General features: G+C 38.1%; 1 protein-coding gene across 7 annotated transcripts in view; it reads left to right on the forward strand.

Annotated features, from left to right (window-relative positions):
- Positions 1-18,638, forward strand: part of ZNF521 (zinc finger protein 521) — a 275,012-nt gene that overhangs the window by 144,655 nt on the left and 111,719 nt on the right. For 5 of the 7 annotated variants that reach the window (XR_010407277.1, XM_045886904.3, XM_045886900.3 and 2 more), the window contains one exon: positions 1,592-1,676. The exons of 1 other annotated variant lie outside the window; for it this stretch is intronic. Coding sequence is in view for 5 of the 6 variants with exons in the window: in XM_045886904.3 (XP_045742860.1) it covers positions 1,592-1,676 (85 nt within the window). In the remaining variant the exon portion in view is untranslated. The remainder of the gene's footprint in view (positions 1-1,591; positions 1,677-18,638) is intronic. One more of the 7 variants, XM_045886901.3, reaches the window with a different exon arrangement.

An 18,638-nucleotide genomic window follows, 5' to 3' on the forward strand; every position in this document is an offset into this window, starting at 1 on the left:
AAGTTTATGTTTCTTTGTTTTTCAGCAAGGTCACATATCAGGAATAATGCTAGAAGTATGCTAATAAACAATATATAATGTAGGTCATCTGGGAGTAAGAAATATTTCCTAACTAGTTCTAAAGGGAAATATTGTTAAAAAAGGGATAGATGTTATTTACACAACACATGTTGCTCTATATGTCACCATCAAAAGCATCTTGTAAACAGCTCAGCGCAGTAAATCTTCCTTGGTGATCGTCAGGGTTTTCAACCCGGTGTTAGATTTAGATTCAGCACACTCAATTCACGACATGCCTAATGTACAAAGCCTGCTAGATTATTTAGAAAGCTTCCATTGGAAACAGGCCTTCTCTTCTGTGTTTTACAAGGAATAACTAGTATCCTGTGTTGCAGAAGCTAATACTATGTTAAGTGATGATAATTAAGAAAATTTTACATTAACAGCATTTATAATTTTAAATGGCTTGTGAAATGATGCTAAATTTTTGTGCTTGACTTTGATGTTGTTGAGTTCTTTAATGAATTAATTGCAGTTTACAGACTGATATTTTTTATTGCTTCCATTAGTGAAATAATTTTATATGACTGCGGATGAAATGATAATTCTCGAAGAATGCCTTAACAAAGTGTCATTGATGTGATTTTATAAATGTCATTTTCTCACATTTGGGAGATTTCAAAATGGTTTATTTTGTTTTCCAAGATGGTTTTTAATTGTAAATATCAGGTTTCATCATAAAGGAGTTTATGTAGCTGTGTTCTGGAAAACATAAGCAATGCTTTATTTATTGAGTTCATCTAATATGTACTGAGCAGTGATAAAGATGTGAAGTCATAAAGGCTGTTTTTATCAGATAGCCTAGCCTTTAGAATCAAGAGAACTTATTTCTCTTCTCAGCTCTAGGGCCCTCTGACATCAGGCAAAACTTTCTACTTCCCAGGGCCTCAGTTTCTTTATTTATGATACAAGAATTAATAAATCCTGCTTTCTCCACTTGCCAGGACTGTTATGTAAAATGATAAAATGATGTTAGAATGTTCAGTATGGCATGCTGTCTTTATGGGAGAAAATATGTATTTAAAGGCTCGTATTTAGCAACTTCTGAAACATCTAAATTTTAGACTAAAGCTAAAAATTATAATCACTGAATCTCTTAGCTAGATTCCGCGAATCTTACTGGCCGTTTTACTAAGGGATATCTAGAAGCGACATCACAGACATTTTTGGTCTGGATCTATGAAGACATCAGTTTCTGAAAGTCAGCCATGTGTTACAGAATTTTTTTTAATACTAACTTCTGTTTTTTAGTTTAGGAATCTTTAAAAATATATTATGCTATAATTATGTGCCTCCATTTCTTCCAACTGTTTGTAACTAAAGTATAGCGTTGGGATCAAACCACAAAGTCTTAGTAAGATACTCATGGAACTTTGCCCAAGCAGACCCACAGTAGCTTTAGTTAACAGCACACGTTAAGACCAGCATCTCAAAAAAATGTTGTGAGTAGGGTTGGGTTTTTTTTTTTTTTTAAAGAAAACAATAAAAAGTGCATGTGTCTAAGTAATTCTATTTATACTTGTTTTCTCAGAAGAAGACCTATCAGTGCATCAAGTGTCAGATGGTTTTCTACAATGAATGGGATATTCAGGTTCATGTTGCAAATCACATGATTGGTGAGTGACACTCTAAACCTTACTACAGATAGCTTTTTCTCCTACTTCTATATATCAATGCCTATATAATTAAACAGAGTTAAAGATGAATTAATTGTTCAGCCATCAATGTTTTACCTAGGCATGATTGATTTTTATTACTATTATTAGGCCTGATAAGACATTAGCACATTTTATTTTCTGCAAGGGCTAGTTTAGACTTCTGCAGAGGATCATATTTCTACTGCCAGTCAAAACACAGGTGATTAACAAATTAAACTTCTAATCATTTTTGCATTATTGAAAACTAACAGGAATGGTTAATGAACTGGATGTTAGCTTTCCATAGAGTTTTAGACAGGTTTTAATTTCAGAAGTTATTATGGTAATGGCACTGCTGTGTGTTGCTTAAGCATCTTTGTATCAAAATCTAAAGTGGTGAGTTTTTGTGATAGGGAAACATAAATAATTTAAATTGCCATAAGATCGTTTTATATGTATCATTTCAACAGCCTGGAAATAATCATGATCATAAAGATCATGTAAAGAATTCAGTAATCATTTTTTATTTCCCTGCCAAATTTTACATAGATCTTTATAAAAGCTGTTTGTGTGAAGATTTCTGAAGTCACTCTCGGCCAGTGTTTTCAGGGATTTTGCATTTATCATATGGGCTAGAGCTAAAAGGATAATTTTTTCAGTTATTCATATTGTCCCATTATCCCCTAATTCCTCTGGGGTTAACTCCTATGTTTTTTAATTTGATAAGCACTTAGTAATAACACTAAGAGTTTTACCAGCCAATTAAACTTTATCAAGCAGATCTTTTTCTACTAGTAAAATGACAATTACTTTATGCTATTTTTGTTACTCATTTGTGTTTTTATACTATGAGAGGTTTTTTTTATTTCATCCTCATTTGATGGTATTTTATAATACCATAAATAATTGTGATATAATACTAAAAAGTCCAGTTAACCTTATGCTCTCCTATTACCAAACTCTAAGACAGGAAAGAAAATTCAGCATTTTAGACTCTGAACTTGTTTTCAGGGGTAAACAAGTTTTATTATACACTAATCAGAAGCATTCTAAGAATGCTCAGTGGAAGGGTTGCTCCAACTATTATTACTGATCATTAAAAGCAACCATAACAGAACTCCTAATGCTGTTGTAGAAATTAATAAAGATAAATTCAAAAGCGTGTTAGAAAATTGATGAATAGCTTTTCAATAGGATTTGCTTTATAGTTTTCAAATGGTGGGTCTTTAGGAGGATTATTGCTTATAAAAGACTAAGTACATAATTGTGTGAAGTGGAACTTACACACAACAGCTAAGATATTGATCACTTTATCTCTATATTTTCCAGATTTAAGTACTAATATTATTAGTGACTTTCTTATACATTCAATATCCTATTCTCCAGTGTGGTAGAATAACAGTGACAGCTTTACTGAGTGTCTAGCAGGTAATGACAACATGTAAGAGAGATTTAAATAATGTGTTTCCTTGCAATTTTCTTCTATTTTGGATTCCAAACAGATATTCTTTATAAACTTTCAAAACTGCTTTTTTGGGGGGGGGGTTGGGGTGGCATGGGTTAGAAAGAATGAATTCTTCTACCATGATAAATGCTAATATTTTCCATCTCTTTATTTCTTGAGTAGAGTTTATTGGTGGCAGTCATTCATGATTCTGCTTCATGATACAGTTTTATGTGGGCTTTGGCAAAAACGTTTCTCAGAATTTGCACCTTATGGAAGATTTAGCAAAATGTTGTAGGCCCTGCTTCTGTATGGTTTTATTCTACATAAACTTATTTTGGGTTCTGGAATTTATTATTTATCCCAGGAACCAGACGGACAGATTTAATATATTTTTCACCATGATATTCATTTTCTTTTGCATATGTCAAATCGGAATTGAATATTGAGCAATGAGGGGACTTTTTTGATTTTCCAATTTTAGTATCATTTGGCCATGACATTTGTTAGTTTGTCCTGGTCCTTCTTTTCAAATTGCTTTATACCTTTCCTTTTGTAGTTCTCTTACACTCCTTGCAACATTAGTGCATTCCCAGGGCTTTCTCCCTCTACCTTACAGTGGATTAATATGACACTCAGTTCCTCTTGGGATCTGAGCATTTAACAATTCACCTTCCATCAGAGAAGCAAATTCTATTCCTTTCCACAGAGGGCCTAGTTATTTAATATTCATGCTATTTTTAATAATAAAATATGTAATTCTCTTGCACTTGAGGCCTAAACAAATGAATAGCATCCATTTAATTGTTTTATCTGTTGACCACGCATCCAAGTCCTTAAACTCCAGTCGTGTTGTTAATATCTACAGAAAGAGAATGCATAATGGGAGGATGTCACAAAGGCTAAGGTATCCTTTTTTAAAATCCCAGTGTGATACTTAGTCTTTCAAATGAGGCAGGCAGCATTATTTTGTTGACTAAAATGCCTCCATTGAGGGTAGATATTTTTAGGTTTGTGTGTCTGTGTATGTTTTTTATCTAATCAAAAAATAATCTCAACTAGACATTTAGCAGGGAAGAACGATTAGAGGCTATCTGAAAAGCCTCTTACTCTTTTTGTTAAGAGGGTATATAGTGTTTTTGCAGATTTTGTTCTACATTTCAATCAGTCTTAAGGAAGGATTATGTCACCTGATGGAGAACGAGGTCTGCAGATGACCCAACGAAGTGTAACTTTAGATTCCTTCTTTAACCAAGTCATTTGCATTTGCTACTCTGTAGCATACATGTTCAATGCAATCACTGTGCCAGACAACCTCCATGCTTCTTTCTGGAAGTGCTGGTCTCAGGCTATTGGCCAGGGACATTTGTGAAAGGAAAACCATCAATGTTTCTACCAGGTACAGACCTGGAGACGCTCTGCTCAAGTGCCGTTTTGCAGCTAGGTGTGGACACATGGTCTGAGTTGCAGGAATAATTACTCAATGAAAATGCATCAGGGATTTGACTTACGTCTATTAAGGAAAGAAAGAAAACCTCACTCTCCACCACATTTTGACACAGTTTCAGTAAGAAATCAGACCAGTGACTATTTAGGGGTTTCTTTTCTTCTTTACACACGCACACAAAAAGAGCTACAAAACATTTTAACAGCTTTCCTGGGGAAAAGATTTCCCTTTTTTTCAAGTCTGCACAGATGAGAGATTTTTTCTTGTCTTCCTTTGTTCCTTTCACATAGATTACATTGGCTTTTGACCTGAGAATACAGAAAGAAGCCATTGTGGATTATGTCTTTTAATTCATTTTTCCCCATTCTTTATCGGCATAGTAAATATTTATTGTTATTTTCCTCTTTGAGATTTCTGTTATTATTATTATTTAATATGGATTAGCCCAGATAGAGATGAAACCAGGGAATTTAAATGTGTTTAACCCAGCAAAGGAATTGCCTCATATAAAATTATGAGGCTCAACAGCAGTAGAGTAAATCTGTAAATGCTCTGAATAAAGGGCTGTTAGGCATGTGATAATATAAAGAGATGACATTGCCAAGAACTATTTATGAGAAGCTTAATTTTTTCACTCTGATAATTCTTGACCAATAATTACCAGCCTCTAATTATCTATTTTAGTTAGAAAGAAATTTCGATCACTGCAGAGGTTGGCATTGCAACTAGCGTCTAAATCCCCAAAGAGACAAATGTGTTCCAAACAGCCCCAAACAACTGTCTCATGAAACATAGTGAGCAAATTGCAAGCGGCTGGTGGTAGACAACCAGCAGTACACTTACCATCGAAGGCCAGTCCGCTTGACAAAGAAATGATCAAAGGGGAGAAATACCATTATTCTTGGAATTGATTGCTACATGCATGGACTTTGGAGGACGAAGGGTCAGGATATGGCAATGGCCATTTCCAGGCCTCCCTTTCAAAGTTCTCAGATGGAGAATATGAAGGGAATGGGTCTGAACCATGTACCTAAGAATTATTTTTAAAAACCGACTTAGAAATGATTACTTAATAAGCCTTGGGTTTTTGTATTTTTCTTCTGATCCGAAAGATCAGGGTTACAGTGGCAAATTTGTATCCAAGGTGGCGGAACACACTGTTTTGTGAAAAAATGGGAAATCCACAAATAGTCACTAATAGACATGTCCCAGCAGGATCAAGGGTGATGCTTGGGAGCATTTGGAGGAAGCAAATGTATTTATTTAGAAAAGCAAAGCTTGAATTTGGAACTATAAATGACAACTAATAGGAAAACACTGATGGAAAGATACTATTTTTGTTCAAATCTGGAATACTCAGTGTGTCAGAGTTATAATTTTTAAAAGACCACGAAAAGATTCAAGTCTTCTGCGTGCACGTGGGAAGATGTATACCCCATGTGTTACGTTACATGTGATATACATCACTGATGTCAAAACAAAAAAAAATGCATAAATCAGTTTTGTACACTGTGGTGAATTTTTTGTCTGTTCTTGTGGCAAGTGACATTCATGTGTTCTGCAATTTGTTTGATGCCCAAGGTCACAAATGACATTCTTTTCCTTCCATTTCTTTAGTGGATGGTGTGCTGTGTGACTAATCTTCATTATAGTTTTGTGACATTCAGTATCACTTCTGAAACATTTCAGCTTGAGTGCTCTTGCTTTACAATAGACTAAAACCAATATTTTGAGGTCTATAGTGGTTTTGGATTTCATATGTCTTAAGGGGAAATATCCAAAGATAGGGATCTCTGCATAGGAAGATAAAGGGCTGTGTTGCTCTTTTAACTCTCAGCTTTTATTGGCTGTTTTTTTTTTTAAAGGAATAGAAATGAATCTACAATAATGCATCTATGTGTGGGTATATATATGTATGTGGGTGTATATATGTGTGTGTGTGTGTGTGTGTATCTGCACTCTCCTAAGAAACTCAAAGTCATTAGGTTCTTTGGAGTTTGCCTTAATTCTAAATGAGAAGACTATTGAATTCCAAGTCATCATTTGATGGCTTACAAAACTCAGGGAATTAAGAAACAAGCATTTGGTGTTAAAAATGATGAAATACTGGCTTATTTCATCAAGAGCTGGATTAAAAAAGATGAAATCTGGGCAGTTTAATGGTAACAGAAAGCTACCCTCATGTGGGCAATGCTGGCTTATTTGAAAAGCCCATAAAGGGTTTCTACATGGACCATACAAAAGGGATACTTTCTCTTTAATAGCCATCTGTACAGGAGAGATGAGAAGTGGGCCAGGTCATCTCTCCTCAGCTGTCATGATATTAACGTAGGTAATGGAGCAAGCTCGGCGTTCTGCTGGGTGTTGTTTTTCATAGATGTTCATCGATTTACACAGATAATTCTATTTATTTCTTAGAGTTGGTCCAAGTGAACCAGGCAGAATAACAAACATCAAAGCATTTCAAATGACTTTATCTTTGTTTGTAACGTAACTTTTGTCTAAAAAATGGTGTCACACCTACTGTGCAGATGGCTGCATGATTTGTAAACCAGCCAAAACATTTAAACAAATGTGTGATCTGGGAATAGATTAAATAAAGGATAAAATGGAGTGTGGGCCACAAATTCTAATAATCAGATGATTTTAAGTTGTGTGCCGTGTGGAGTGATGGTCGTAGTGATAGCAGAGAAAGCTTGCCAATGACAGCAAGGTGCCTTATAGATCTCAGGATGGAGCCCGTAGCCTGGTAGGCCTCAGTTTGAGAACCACACATTTTCTGTACAGCTGGTAGCTCTGTATGGGGACATCAGATAAAACTTATGTAAAATGAAGTGTTATTGCTTAGTATGAAACTGTTCAGAGAGGGAATTTGCAGACAGTAACTGAAAACAGAATTCATGGTACCAATGAAGCAGACTGTAAATATGAAGAGGGTTTAATTATCTGCGCAATTTAACAAAAATTCAAGATGTATTCAGAAAGGACATACGCAGGCATAAATCGAACAGAGCTACACTGTTTTACTGAGTGCAACGTGGGGCTGCAGGAACGTGGCAAGCCTCTTCTCTGAGTAGGCTTCCTAAAAACAAAGACGTTTTCAAATAAAGTGGGGGGAGACTTTAAAAAGAAAAAAAAAAGTCTTTCCTGAATAAGATCGTTTTCGAGGCTCCTCTTAATGATTCGGATTCTTATTTCTGAAGCAAATTTGTAGGAAAATCTCTGAGCCCATTTCTTAATTTTGGTGTTAAGCTATTAAAAGAAAATCAGGGGTGTTTATCCTGGTTGTGTGTTTTAGCCCACGCCCAGCAGCTTGGATTTACAGGAGTGAAAAATACTGACAGTGAGTGGAGTTTCTAATTTCCTGGCCCCTCAGAAAGCCCCTTGGCCATTTCTTGTGATGTTAATTTTCCCTGAGATGGAGCGCTCGGATCCGGTCCGCAGACAGATTGAAGATTGAGTGTCTTGTGACTTTTGAGAACGCACTTGCCCTTAAAGAGGCCTCCGAAGAATGTTGCTCTCCAGCCGAATTCCTGGATGCCAGCCTTCCTTCCTAGGCTCCGTACAGAGAGGCTGGGGAAAGGGACTGTGCCAGATGGATCGTTCCATGTGACTGCCTCACGTTGAATCACGTTGGCGGGGCTTCTGGCTCCGGGTTTGTCCTCACCTCTGACTTGCTGGAGAATAGGCCACAAGTGTATCCGTGTTACGCTCCCCGCTCGGTATGCTTATTCTCCAGCGCGGGTATCCGCTTCTGAATGAAGTCTGCAAGAACATTTCTGAATGGAGGGCACCAAAAGTCACGGGCAGTAGACACAGAAAGATAGACCCCTGCCCACACACGCACGCCTGTCTACACAGACACACCCGGGCCTGTTTCCACGGGCTCCTTCCGACGCACAAAAGGAAGAAGGCTCTGCTGACCCATTTCCATAGGTTATTTCTGCTCGTTTCAGGGCCGTTAATAGCAGTAAACAAAAGAAAGGGAGCCAATATGGAGAGTGGGTGTCGAACTTGAGCGGCTCGTATTGTTGCATTTGGTGAGCTGATGGGGTTTCGTAGGTCACCTTTAGAATTATGCCTCTGACAGCAGTACCTACCTGCCAAGATTGCAAGGTAGCTCGCAGCTCTCGGGATGGCGCCCGCGGCCCGGTAGGCCTCAGTTGGAGGGGTACACATTTGCTGTACAGCTGGTAGCTCTGTATGGGGCAGCCGTGTGGGCTGCTAGGGAGCTGGAAAGGAGACAAGCATGAAATTTCTTCTAAACCCAACTCTGTTTTTCTGTACTGTTGGCTGCTTCTCAGTTCCTTGACAAAAAAACCAATCAGGCACCCTTTAATCCGCCTGTGATTACCACTGGTATAAAAAGAGAAGCATAATGAGGAAAAATGCCTCGTTTTGTTGCCTTCAAAAGCCAACAAATTGGAGTTAACTTGACAGGAAGTGGCTTAATAATTAGATTATTTATTTATTCCTGACACATATCCCCCTGTTACTGGTCTCCGGAGACCCTGTAGATGGTACGATTTTCAAGCTGCCATTACTTCGCTGTCTTCTGTGAACAAAGAAGCTACTGTCTATCAGTCAATTAAATGCACTCTTTAAGCAGAGGCTTCGAAGACCTCAATGGGGAGAGCCCTGGGACACTGTGGCTGATGATTCCTTTCTCTGTACTGTACATCACACTCTCAACTACAGTCCCCACAGAGATGGAATAAAGTCATGCATTAAAATATCACTTGTTGATTTGTTTGCTAATGAAGAGCCATTGAAATGTTTGTGTATTTCTATGGCAAAATTGTTGATAAAAGGGCCTACTTGCCTGCATATCTGAGTTCATCTGCTGTGAGTGCTTATTTAGGAATTATTAAAATTAAAGTCAATAAACAACAGAATAAAAAAAAAACCCTGAGAGAACAGGAGTTTTCTTGCCGTCTTCATCAAAATGAAGTGAGTAAAGTCAGGAAAAAAAAAACAACAACAGAGGAATTGATGTCATTTCGATCTCTTGCTTACACTGCATTAATCCAAACGTGGTTTTCTCTTGACATAAAAATGTAAGTCGTTTTCAGAGTATCTGGGAGCTACTACACCTTTCAAGTGTGAAAAGATACTAGAATCCTTTTGTGAGAGTCATGTACCTGGAAATTTTATTTATTTTTTCTTTAAGATGAATGGCATTTTTGTGGCCATTTCTCTAACCCAACCCAGTGAGTATGCGCAGAGGCTTTTCGAGGGAGCGTAGTGGGGGTTTTTATAACCAGACTAATAGAACATCTGTGGCAGGTCAGACTCAACCTCACAGCCACGTGGATTGTACAGAAGTACAGCTTTCCTTCTCTCTCCGTTCCTCTTCTTCTTTTCTTTTTCTTTCTTTGTTTTCCTTTTTCTTTTCTTAACATTATTTTATTTCCATCTATGCGGTGATGACTTTCCCACCACCAAGTAGTTAAGGTTTTTATTCCTTAATATATTCGTCAACTTCTCACTACTTAACTGTTTACTGTGTACAAAGCATGCCTTGGCTGGACTTCTCTGGCTCCCATTAATTGGTTTTATATTTTAAGAGTACATCTGTTGTTAGGTTGGAGGCCTAGAGGTCTGTCTAGGCTGAAAGACTCAGATAATATTGTGACAGCTCTCCGCTGAAATGTTTAGCTATCGCTCTGCCACTTAAAGGGATAAATTTGGGATTTAAACCAAGGCCACTGAACATTGAAAAGTGTCCCCTCTTCGTCCCATCAGACTTTGTAAACGTAATCAAGGTTTTAACTACAGTTTTCATGGTTACCTGACAACAGGCTGTAAGGAATTAATTCAAGACATCGTCAGATGGTCATATTCCTTATTTCTACCCTGTTATTCCAAGTCATTTTGTTAGAAAAAGCTTAGATACTCGGAGGTGTTCTGTAATAGAAAATGAATTTGAAACCCCTTCATTAATTGGTGATTAATATATTTCAGGATTAGTTTAAGCAGGGCCCTACCTCCTGCCCAGTCAAGTATGTTCTGGTTAATATCCAATTATCTGCACCTTCGTAGTTATTATGTCTTAATATTTCGGATATGATAACCAGAAACTTGAGAGTAATGCTAATGAGGAGCACAGAGCAAGAATTAACCAATGACATACTCAATGATCCTTGGTGGGGAAAGAATCTCTTTCTTCCCCTTAACGCATTGCTTCAGCATCTTCTGGGCGCTGACTGAGAAGTAAGACTTTCAACTGCAGCAGGCACGACTCAGAAAACGAATCATTTTTCTCTTGTAATAATAGGAACCTGAAGGTGCATTTCACCTACAGACATTGATTAAGTTCATTTTATGGAGACTAGGAATTAACAGAAAGCCAGTGTGTATTTTCAAACAGCAACCATCATATTCTTTCTTTTCCTTTTAACAGAGCCACAAGTTGTTACCTTTCCAAAGGATGTGTTAATTCAGACTCATTTGAAATGCCTTTAATATTTCACTAAGGAAACACTTTTCCCTGCTACCTTTTATCCTCTGCCCCTCAAATTTATCACCGCAATGTATACACGTTGCGCCTCTATTGAATTTGTGCACAGGTAATTTCACTTCCGAGCAGTCTGACATGCCTCCTGTAGCAGAGCCGGCCAGGGTGGTATGTGCCTGCTTCAAAACACGCCGCTTTAAATAGTGCACTTTGTACATTACCCCTTTATATGCTGTATTGTAATGAAGCAACATCAGTAAATTGCAATGAAGGGCGATTGTTGCACGGGGATGACTACTACACCTTGGGGTCCATTTGCACCAGATTATTCCTTTTATTGTTATTGTTACTTCCCATCTTCTTTACTCTCTTGCTGCCGAACTTGCTGTTGGCCACCGGTGCAACACAGAGGGGATCTTAAGGAACATTGCAGGCATCATTTTTTCCTCTTAGGCACATACCAATCACCGTTCAGTTCCAAGCTCAGATGTCCTGGGGGCTTTGTGCGTCTTTATTGATGCTACTTTACTCTGTTGACTTCATTCGTGATGTTCTTCATCTTCCTCTTCTTAGAAGAACAAATTTACTCTGAACAAAAGTGACCCATTTCTTTTCAAACATTTCGTGTAGGTGTTATAAATTTGTAGTCAGGATGATCGGCTGATTTGTCCCTTCCCCCAAAGAGGTTTAATAATTTACATGGGGGCACCGAGAGGAGATTACTGTTTAAGGGAAAGATTTGTATTTGAACTGTCTTCTTGGATTTCCTTAAAACACAGATTAAAGTCATTATGAATATTGTATGTATTAGTAACATCTCTATAAAAAATAGCTTATTTCCTGCCCCCAACCAACTACCGTCCCCCAATAACTAATAAAAAATAGTGTAGATTTAAGTGAGTGAGCTTCTGTTCTTATTGAACAGAATTATGAGCAGGGTTTTAGTTTAGGGATAATTATATGTGAATTTGGGGTGACTGTTAATCTTTCTATTGTCATAATTTTAGTACCTGTGTCCATTTGTTTTTCCAAATTGTTAGTGCAGCTGTTGTTCTGTTTTTCTTTTCCTAAGGCTGGGCTCCTGTGCAGCATTCAAACTAAAATCTAGAATTAGAGCTGACACACCTTCAGTTGAACTATCAAGTCTTTTAAAACTGCTTGGCCAGTGACGCCAGTCCCGCGCTGTTCAACCGTACACATTTCCGATTGTGGGCCAAAGAGCATTGATTTTTAGCTGTCATTTCTAGTGCACATACTGTAGAATTGAAATTTAAACCTTAATCCACTCAGTAATGCAATTAATTTTTAATGTGCAGTAATACTAATTGAAATAGCCTGAATTTAGTAAGTCACCACAAGACATTTTCAAAAGCAAGAGTCTCCACTGAGAACTGGGAGGACGGATAATCATTGTTACAGTGTTTACAGCCTAAATGCTCACTCTGCAAACCTCTAGTGGAAAGGGAGTTTTCTTTAAATTAGACTATAGTATATCTCTTTGTGAATAGAAATATCTCAAGAGAGAATTCTTACTTTCTGCCCACCAGGACAGGCGAAAAATTTTCTGGTTAACTTTTAAAAGAGACAACATAGTTTTAGTTAGAAATATCTTAACATAGTATATGTAATGATTATATTAACCCATCTTTTTTTTCAAAAGAGGAATCATGAATATTTGCAAATGAAGTCACCTGCCAACAATGTCATGGTCAAGAGCAACAGTCTCAATAGGTAATCTCATTATATGACGTGTATTTGAGATACTGTTTCTGGATTTGATGAATACATGTACTCTCTCAGCTGCCTATAAATTCGTTGCCTTGTTTTAGTGTATGTACATTCCTGTAAACAAAAACATACCTACTTTTATTTCAAACTGTGTTCCTTTAGCTTTGGCATATTGTTTCAAAATGGCCTTTTAAATGTTTTGTGAGGTTGTTGTGTTTTTTTTCCCCAGCCAGAGTAAAGCAAATTTTGCACAGTAAAACCAAATAGATTTCCAGTCATTTCTACACTAAAAAGGTTCTCCAACCACATTTATCTGCTAGGAAATGAGGACTTTTTAAAATGCATCAGTTCGACTGATGAATGGGCTTGTGAGTGTTCAAAATGAGCACCAGCATCGCTTTAAAAAAAAAAAAAAGGCGAGCAATGTATATCATGCTTTCATGGCTCTCACATTATAGTAGTTAATAAGCTGAAAGTGCTGTTAAATATTTAGTAAAGGTTCCCTGGTAACCCTGCCATCTATTCAGATGGGATCTGAAGACATTTTTGCAGTACATAAGTAAAAATGATGTTAGAGAACTTGAAGTGGTTGTAGCGTGGCATCTTTTCTAAATGAAGTGTGGGGGTAACACGGTGCAAATGAGGTCAGCAGACTCATACCTACCAACACCTGAGTCATTTCACACGCTTTGAATTCAGGGTTCAAATTGGCTTTCGTTTTGTCACTGTTAAGTCGAAGTGCTCCTGGGGTTATTTACATAGAATATTAAAAATGACATTATAGTATGTCAAAAAAAAATAAAGGAAGCTCTTACACTGTGATTATTTTAGGCCGTTCTAGCATCAATGGAGCTTTATTATAGATATTTTCTCTTTTTCACTGAATAGAGGGGAAAAGAAAAAGGGATGAGGGCAAATCAGTTTATACTCCACTCAGAGCATATTATCAAATCCAGTTGGGGTTTAGTAAGTTAAATCTATTAAGCATCTATTTTGGGTACGTGATGGCAAATACTGAATAACAGATAAATTGTTATACACACTGATATGATGCAAATGGATCATCTTTATCAATTCTTTCTCATCATTTGTGATAGTTATTATCTAAATAGCAATAATTGTTCTTTTAATCTGGAATGACAATTGGTTTCTGGGATCCTTATGCAAAAATATTGCCAGTAAACATGATGCTGACAACCTTACTGTCATCATGTTGGTGGGCCAGAATTCACATTTAAGTCTTTCAGTGCTCTCGCTGTGTTATTAGTTTTGAAGGTGTAAAGATAAAGGCCGGTCGTTTGTTCAGATTTGTATGTAATATGGTTCTTCTAGGAGCCTATTTGCTTGATTCTAATTTTCATCCTGTTTTATATGCAGCCAGTGACCACAGTATTCATTCAAACTTCACAGAGACACATCTCATCTGTAAAGCACGGCTTACTGATCTTATTTGCTATTTGTATTCTCATAAGAAGAAACATGATGGGGGGGGGATAGTATTTCATTTTGAAATGATGTATATCACATACATGTGCATATCAAGGATTTCATGATAAAGGATGGATCAAGGAGATAGCTTTAGGTATACATGGAGGAGGAGAGAAGGAAAGTGATACAGGGTTCATATAAAGGTGTGTTTAATATGCAATCCTTGATGTATGTTGACCTCAGGTTACAAGAGTAGAAAATCCCATTTTCCAGCTTGTTTCAAATGTAGCAAAAATGCTGCTTCAGTTGCTTTATGCTACTCACATTGGGAAAGGTGCTTATACTGTGATAATTATCATCAAGGAATATTAATGCGTTCAGCATTTGTAACCCAAAAACTCATTATAGCTTAAGCTGTGCATCATCTGTGAAGAGAGAACTTTGCCAGAATTCGCTCTTCACAGGGGTTACCTCCCGCTTGCTGCAGAGTGGTCAGAGTACTGCAAGAGGTCACTGAGGCTATTTTTGAAAGCTGAGGTTTTGCAATTTTTGAATCACTACCTTCTGTCTAAGGGGCTTATTGTTCTTGCCTCGAAATGTCCCTCTAATTGAATGCATAGTGAAGTGCAACTAGTCATAATAACAATAATAAACAAATAAGGAAGTAACTGCGTAGCCCTACATAGAATCCAAGAGGTTGGCACCTATCGTCCCTAATTGAAGTATTGGTGTCTTTCCTTTTGTCATTGAGCAAAGGGATTCATTTACACCAGTTTCCTTAATGCAGGTGCCCTTGGGTTTCAGATAGAAATGCCCCCACTGGGGCTCCACTTCACAGCCCTCCAGTTGGAAATTGTGTAAATAAGACTGCAGGGTCAGCCTTCCCTTTTTGGCAGCAGTGTCCTTAATTAGTCTGTGACAGTCTTTCACATGAGCCTACACAGTTCCTGGGGTCATTCCTCACACATCTAAGACATCTATCTTGTGCACAGACAGATATTTTTGTATGTTTGTTTGAAATCATTCCCTGGGGGACTATTGACATGGTGGGAATGAGAATCTCTGGGTGGGTCCAGAATCCTATAAATTAATCTGATCAAAATATCCGGTTAGGTGGCTCCATGGTAAATTCCAAGTGGTTAGTTTCATAAGAACATTGGGCCCTCACCTGAGGTTGGCAGCTTGTTGAAAAGGAGCCATGTGCCTGGGATATTTTTATGGGATTAAATTCCATTATTTTTCTCCCACTGATCCATTGCTTGTCTTTTCCCCTAAGTGGCATTGCTCTGTGCTGCATGTTAGAGTTTGTGTTAGGCCAGGCAGAGAGCACTAATACTCAGTGCCACCAGGCTGTCTGAATTTGCAGGACTGCTGTGTTTCTGAGGTCGCATCGTGACCCTGACCTCGCCCCTGGGAGGACTAGAAAAATATGTTTCATAACTTCTCATAGACCTACATGAAGAATAAGAAGGAAAACCGTGAAGCCCATAGGCTCCGTTTAGATGAGAGCTGTAAGATTGGCATTCATCAAGCAGGAAAGCCCCCTTACTGTCGTGTGGGGGCTTCTTTAACGTGAGGGGGTCACTGCTGTGGGTGCTGAGTCAGTCCTTGCTGAGGGCTCCGAGGGACTGCGTAATCATTCATAGAGCCTAGCCGGCACAAACAAACAAGTTGATAATCTGGAGTAAACTTGCTGAAATGGGAACTTACTTACCTCTTAAAATCACTTACAGGAAGGAATGCTGATAGAATGAGTACCCTGAATTCAGTGCAGATTTCATAGGCTTGCTCCAATGGAAGCAATTTGGGTTTTATTTTGTTGTGTGCCGTTTTGTTGGTTTGGGTGCGGGTGTTCTTGACTGGGACATCAGCTTTATTTTCTGCAGTGGTGCAATGACCCCACAAAATGGATGGATGTCCTGAACCAGAGCCCTCTTCTCAACAGTGTTGGGTTGCAGTGCTGACAGAATAGTTGAGAGATACAGTGGGTGCAGATCTTCTGTGAGGATGTAAACTTAATAATCTTTATGAATTTTGAGTAACTCATAACTCCACTTCCTCGCCAAAAGAAGAATTATGAAAAGATTGCTTCTAAATCCTTCAGCCATTCTCTGCCCTTGTGATAGATGCCATCCTCTTTACCTTGAGGCGCTGTAAATGAAAGTGATTTTTTTTTTGCGAGAGATAAAAATGTATACTTTAGAAGAAGCAAATTGCATTTTCATGTTTAAGTTCACTATTTGCACTTGATGTGGTGCGATCCAAATGTGAAGAATTGCTTTTGACATTATTTCTGTGTCTCCTGCATCCTAGGCTTGCTGCATTATTATGCTGAAGTGCACCATCGCATGGGATAAATGGGATGCTGAAAACCCGGCAGGAGTATGAGATTGTATTCTGTGTCCAGGCTGTTTTAGATGACTATAACTTCTTTACTTATTGGCATATTTTAACTTACCTTAGTAACAATTCATTCAATAAAATTGTGTGTGAGTACGTGTGTCTTTTAGGTAAAACTTAGAATCCTTCAAGTCTTATAGGTCGGTTTAGGGGCAAAAAAAAAAAGCACTCTCATTTCTAAACAAAAAAGTAATTTTAACTTTCTTTAAAAGTCTGCTTTAGGGTGCCTGGGTGGCTCAGTCGTTAAGCGTCTGCCTTCGGCTCAGGTCATGATCCCAGGGTCCTGGGATCGAGTCCCACATCGGGCTCTCTGCTCGGCAGGAAGCCTGCTTCTCCCTCTCCCACTCCCCCTGCTTGTGTTCCTGCTCTCGCTGTCTCTCTCTCTCTGTCAAATAAATAAATAAAATCTAAAAAAAAAAAAAAGTCTGCTTTACATAATCTCTATCTTGAACTATCACATACTATTTTATAAACTACAATTTAAAGTACATTCATTTCAGAGGTCTTAAAATACTCTCCTGGTTTCTGAATTCTAATTCAAATTTTCTCTCAGTAACTATGGTTTCCTGATTATTTAGTGGCTGAGATTCTTTAAAGTAGATTTTTGTGAGTTTTTTTTTGTTGTTGTTGTTGTTTTTTGGTTTGTGTGTTTGTGTGTTTCTGTGTTTGTGTTGCCCTGTATACAGGTCTGCGTATAGGCATGTATTCTCTGCTAATCTTTCCTGGTAACACCTAACTGGGGCACCACTCCCTGTCTTTTTTTTTTTTTAAGATTTTATTTATTTATTTGAGAGAGAGAATGAGAGAGAGAGCATGAGAGGGGGGAGTGTCAGAGGGAGAAGCAGACTCCCTGCCGAGCAGGGAGCCCGATGTGGGGCACCACTCCCTGTCTTAAGTTTAACATGTTCCCAACAGCTTAGAGAGAGAGTATGAAAGTGAAATGAAAACCATGGAGCTTATACTGGCGTCTGATGTTTGAAAAAGAGATATTGGAAAAGGATGTTTTTTGGCTTGGCTCCCTTTTTAGATGTAATTGCTGCTTCATTAGGACTTGGAAGAGTTTCCTGTGGTTAAATTTAATCAAATGGCTCAGAATAACAAACTTGTACACTCAAAATTCCAAGACAGTCCTGTACATGAAACGTAATTTTTCTAAATTTAAAACACACACACAATGACAACCTCTACCAACAACTGGTTTGTAAAATGCTATGTGGAACTACCTCAAGCCTTGCTCCCTATTGGTAATGGATTGATTAATTGATCGTGCATAGAAGTAGAAGTCATAAGAAATACATTTCAAAGGGTCTGGGGTTTGCTTGGTTCTGTTAAGAACCCAAACTTGAGCAGACATGTCTTGAGTGTGTTAAAACATTGCATGTGATTACATTTGGTTTTGGGGCTATGACATGAGATCGTTATCATTACTCCCCTTTGACGGATGAGGAAACTGAGGCTTGAGCAACTCGCCCCGACATACAGGGTTAGTGTACAGAGTGGAAGGAGGCCGACTCACACTTTCTGCCCTTCTCCTCCTCGCTTACAGGGTTACAATGTTAATCTCTCCCCACAGGCACGATTGTTCAAGTTGGGGAGCCCGCCCTGAGTTGTTCTTAGCGATGCCTTTGCTATCATTGCATCAAAACCTGATCCTGGTGTCACTTTCTGGGCAACAAAACTTATCCTTGGTTTAGATAAAATTTGATATTTCCATGAAAAGCAGCAAGTACGGATTTAGTCTGGCTTTTCTTTTCTACCTCCTTAAGTCAAAGTACTTGGAAAGAGCTGAGTGTATTTCTGCTTCCGAATTCTTTGGAAACTGTGGGAAACAGGCAATGAAATGACAAAGGGGCGTTAGTTCAGTGTAAATGGACATGAGTATAGGACATGGTTTTGCCTACTTATGAACATGAATGTGCAGCATTGCAATGCTCCTGAGTCTATAAAGTAGCCAGTGGTTCTGTGTATACCTTTCTGAAAGGTGAGTCCATAGATTTAAACAACAGTACCTTTGCTCTGAATGATATTTAGAATCTA

Source organism: Mirounga angustirostris, unplaced genomic scaffold, assembly GCF_029215605.1.
Source record: "Mirounga angustirostris isolate CCGP_5_RB_7025 unplaced genomic scaffold, mMirAng1.0.hap1 SCAF_14, whole genome shotgun sequence".
Classification (NCBI taxonomy): domain Eukaryota; kingdom Metazoa; phylum Chordata; class Mammalia; order Carnivora; family Phocidae; genus Mirounga; species Mirounga angustirostris.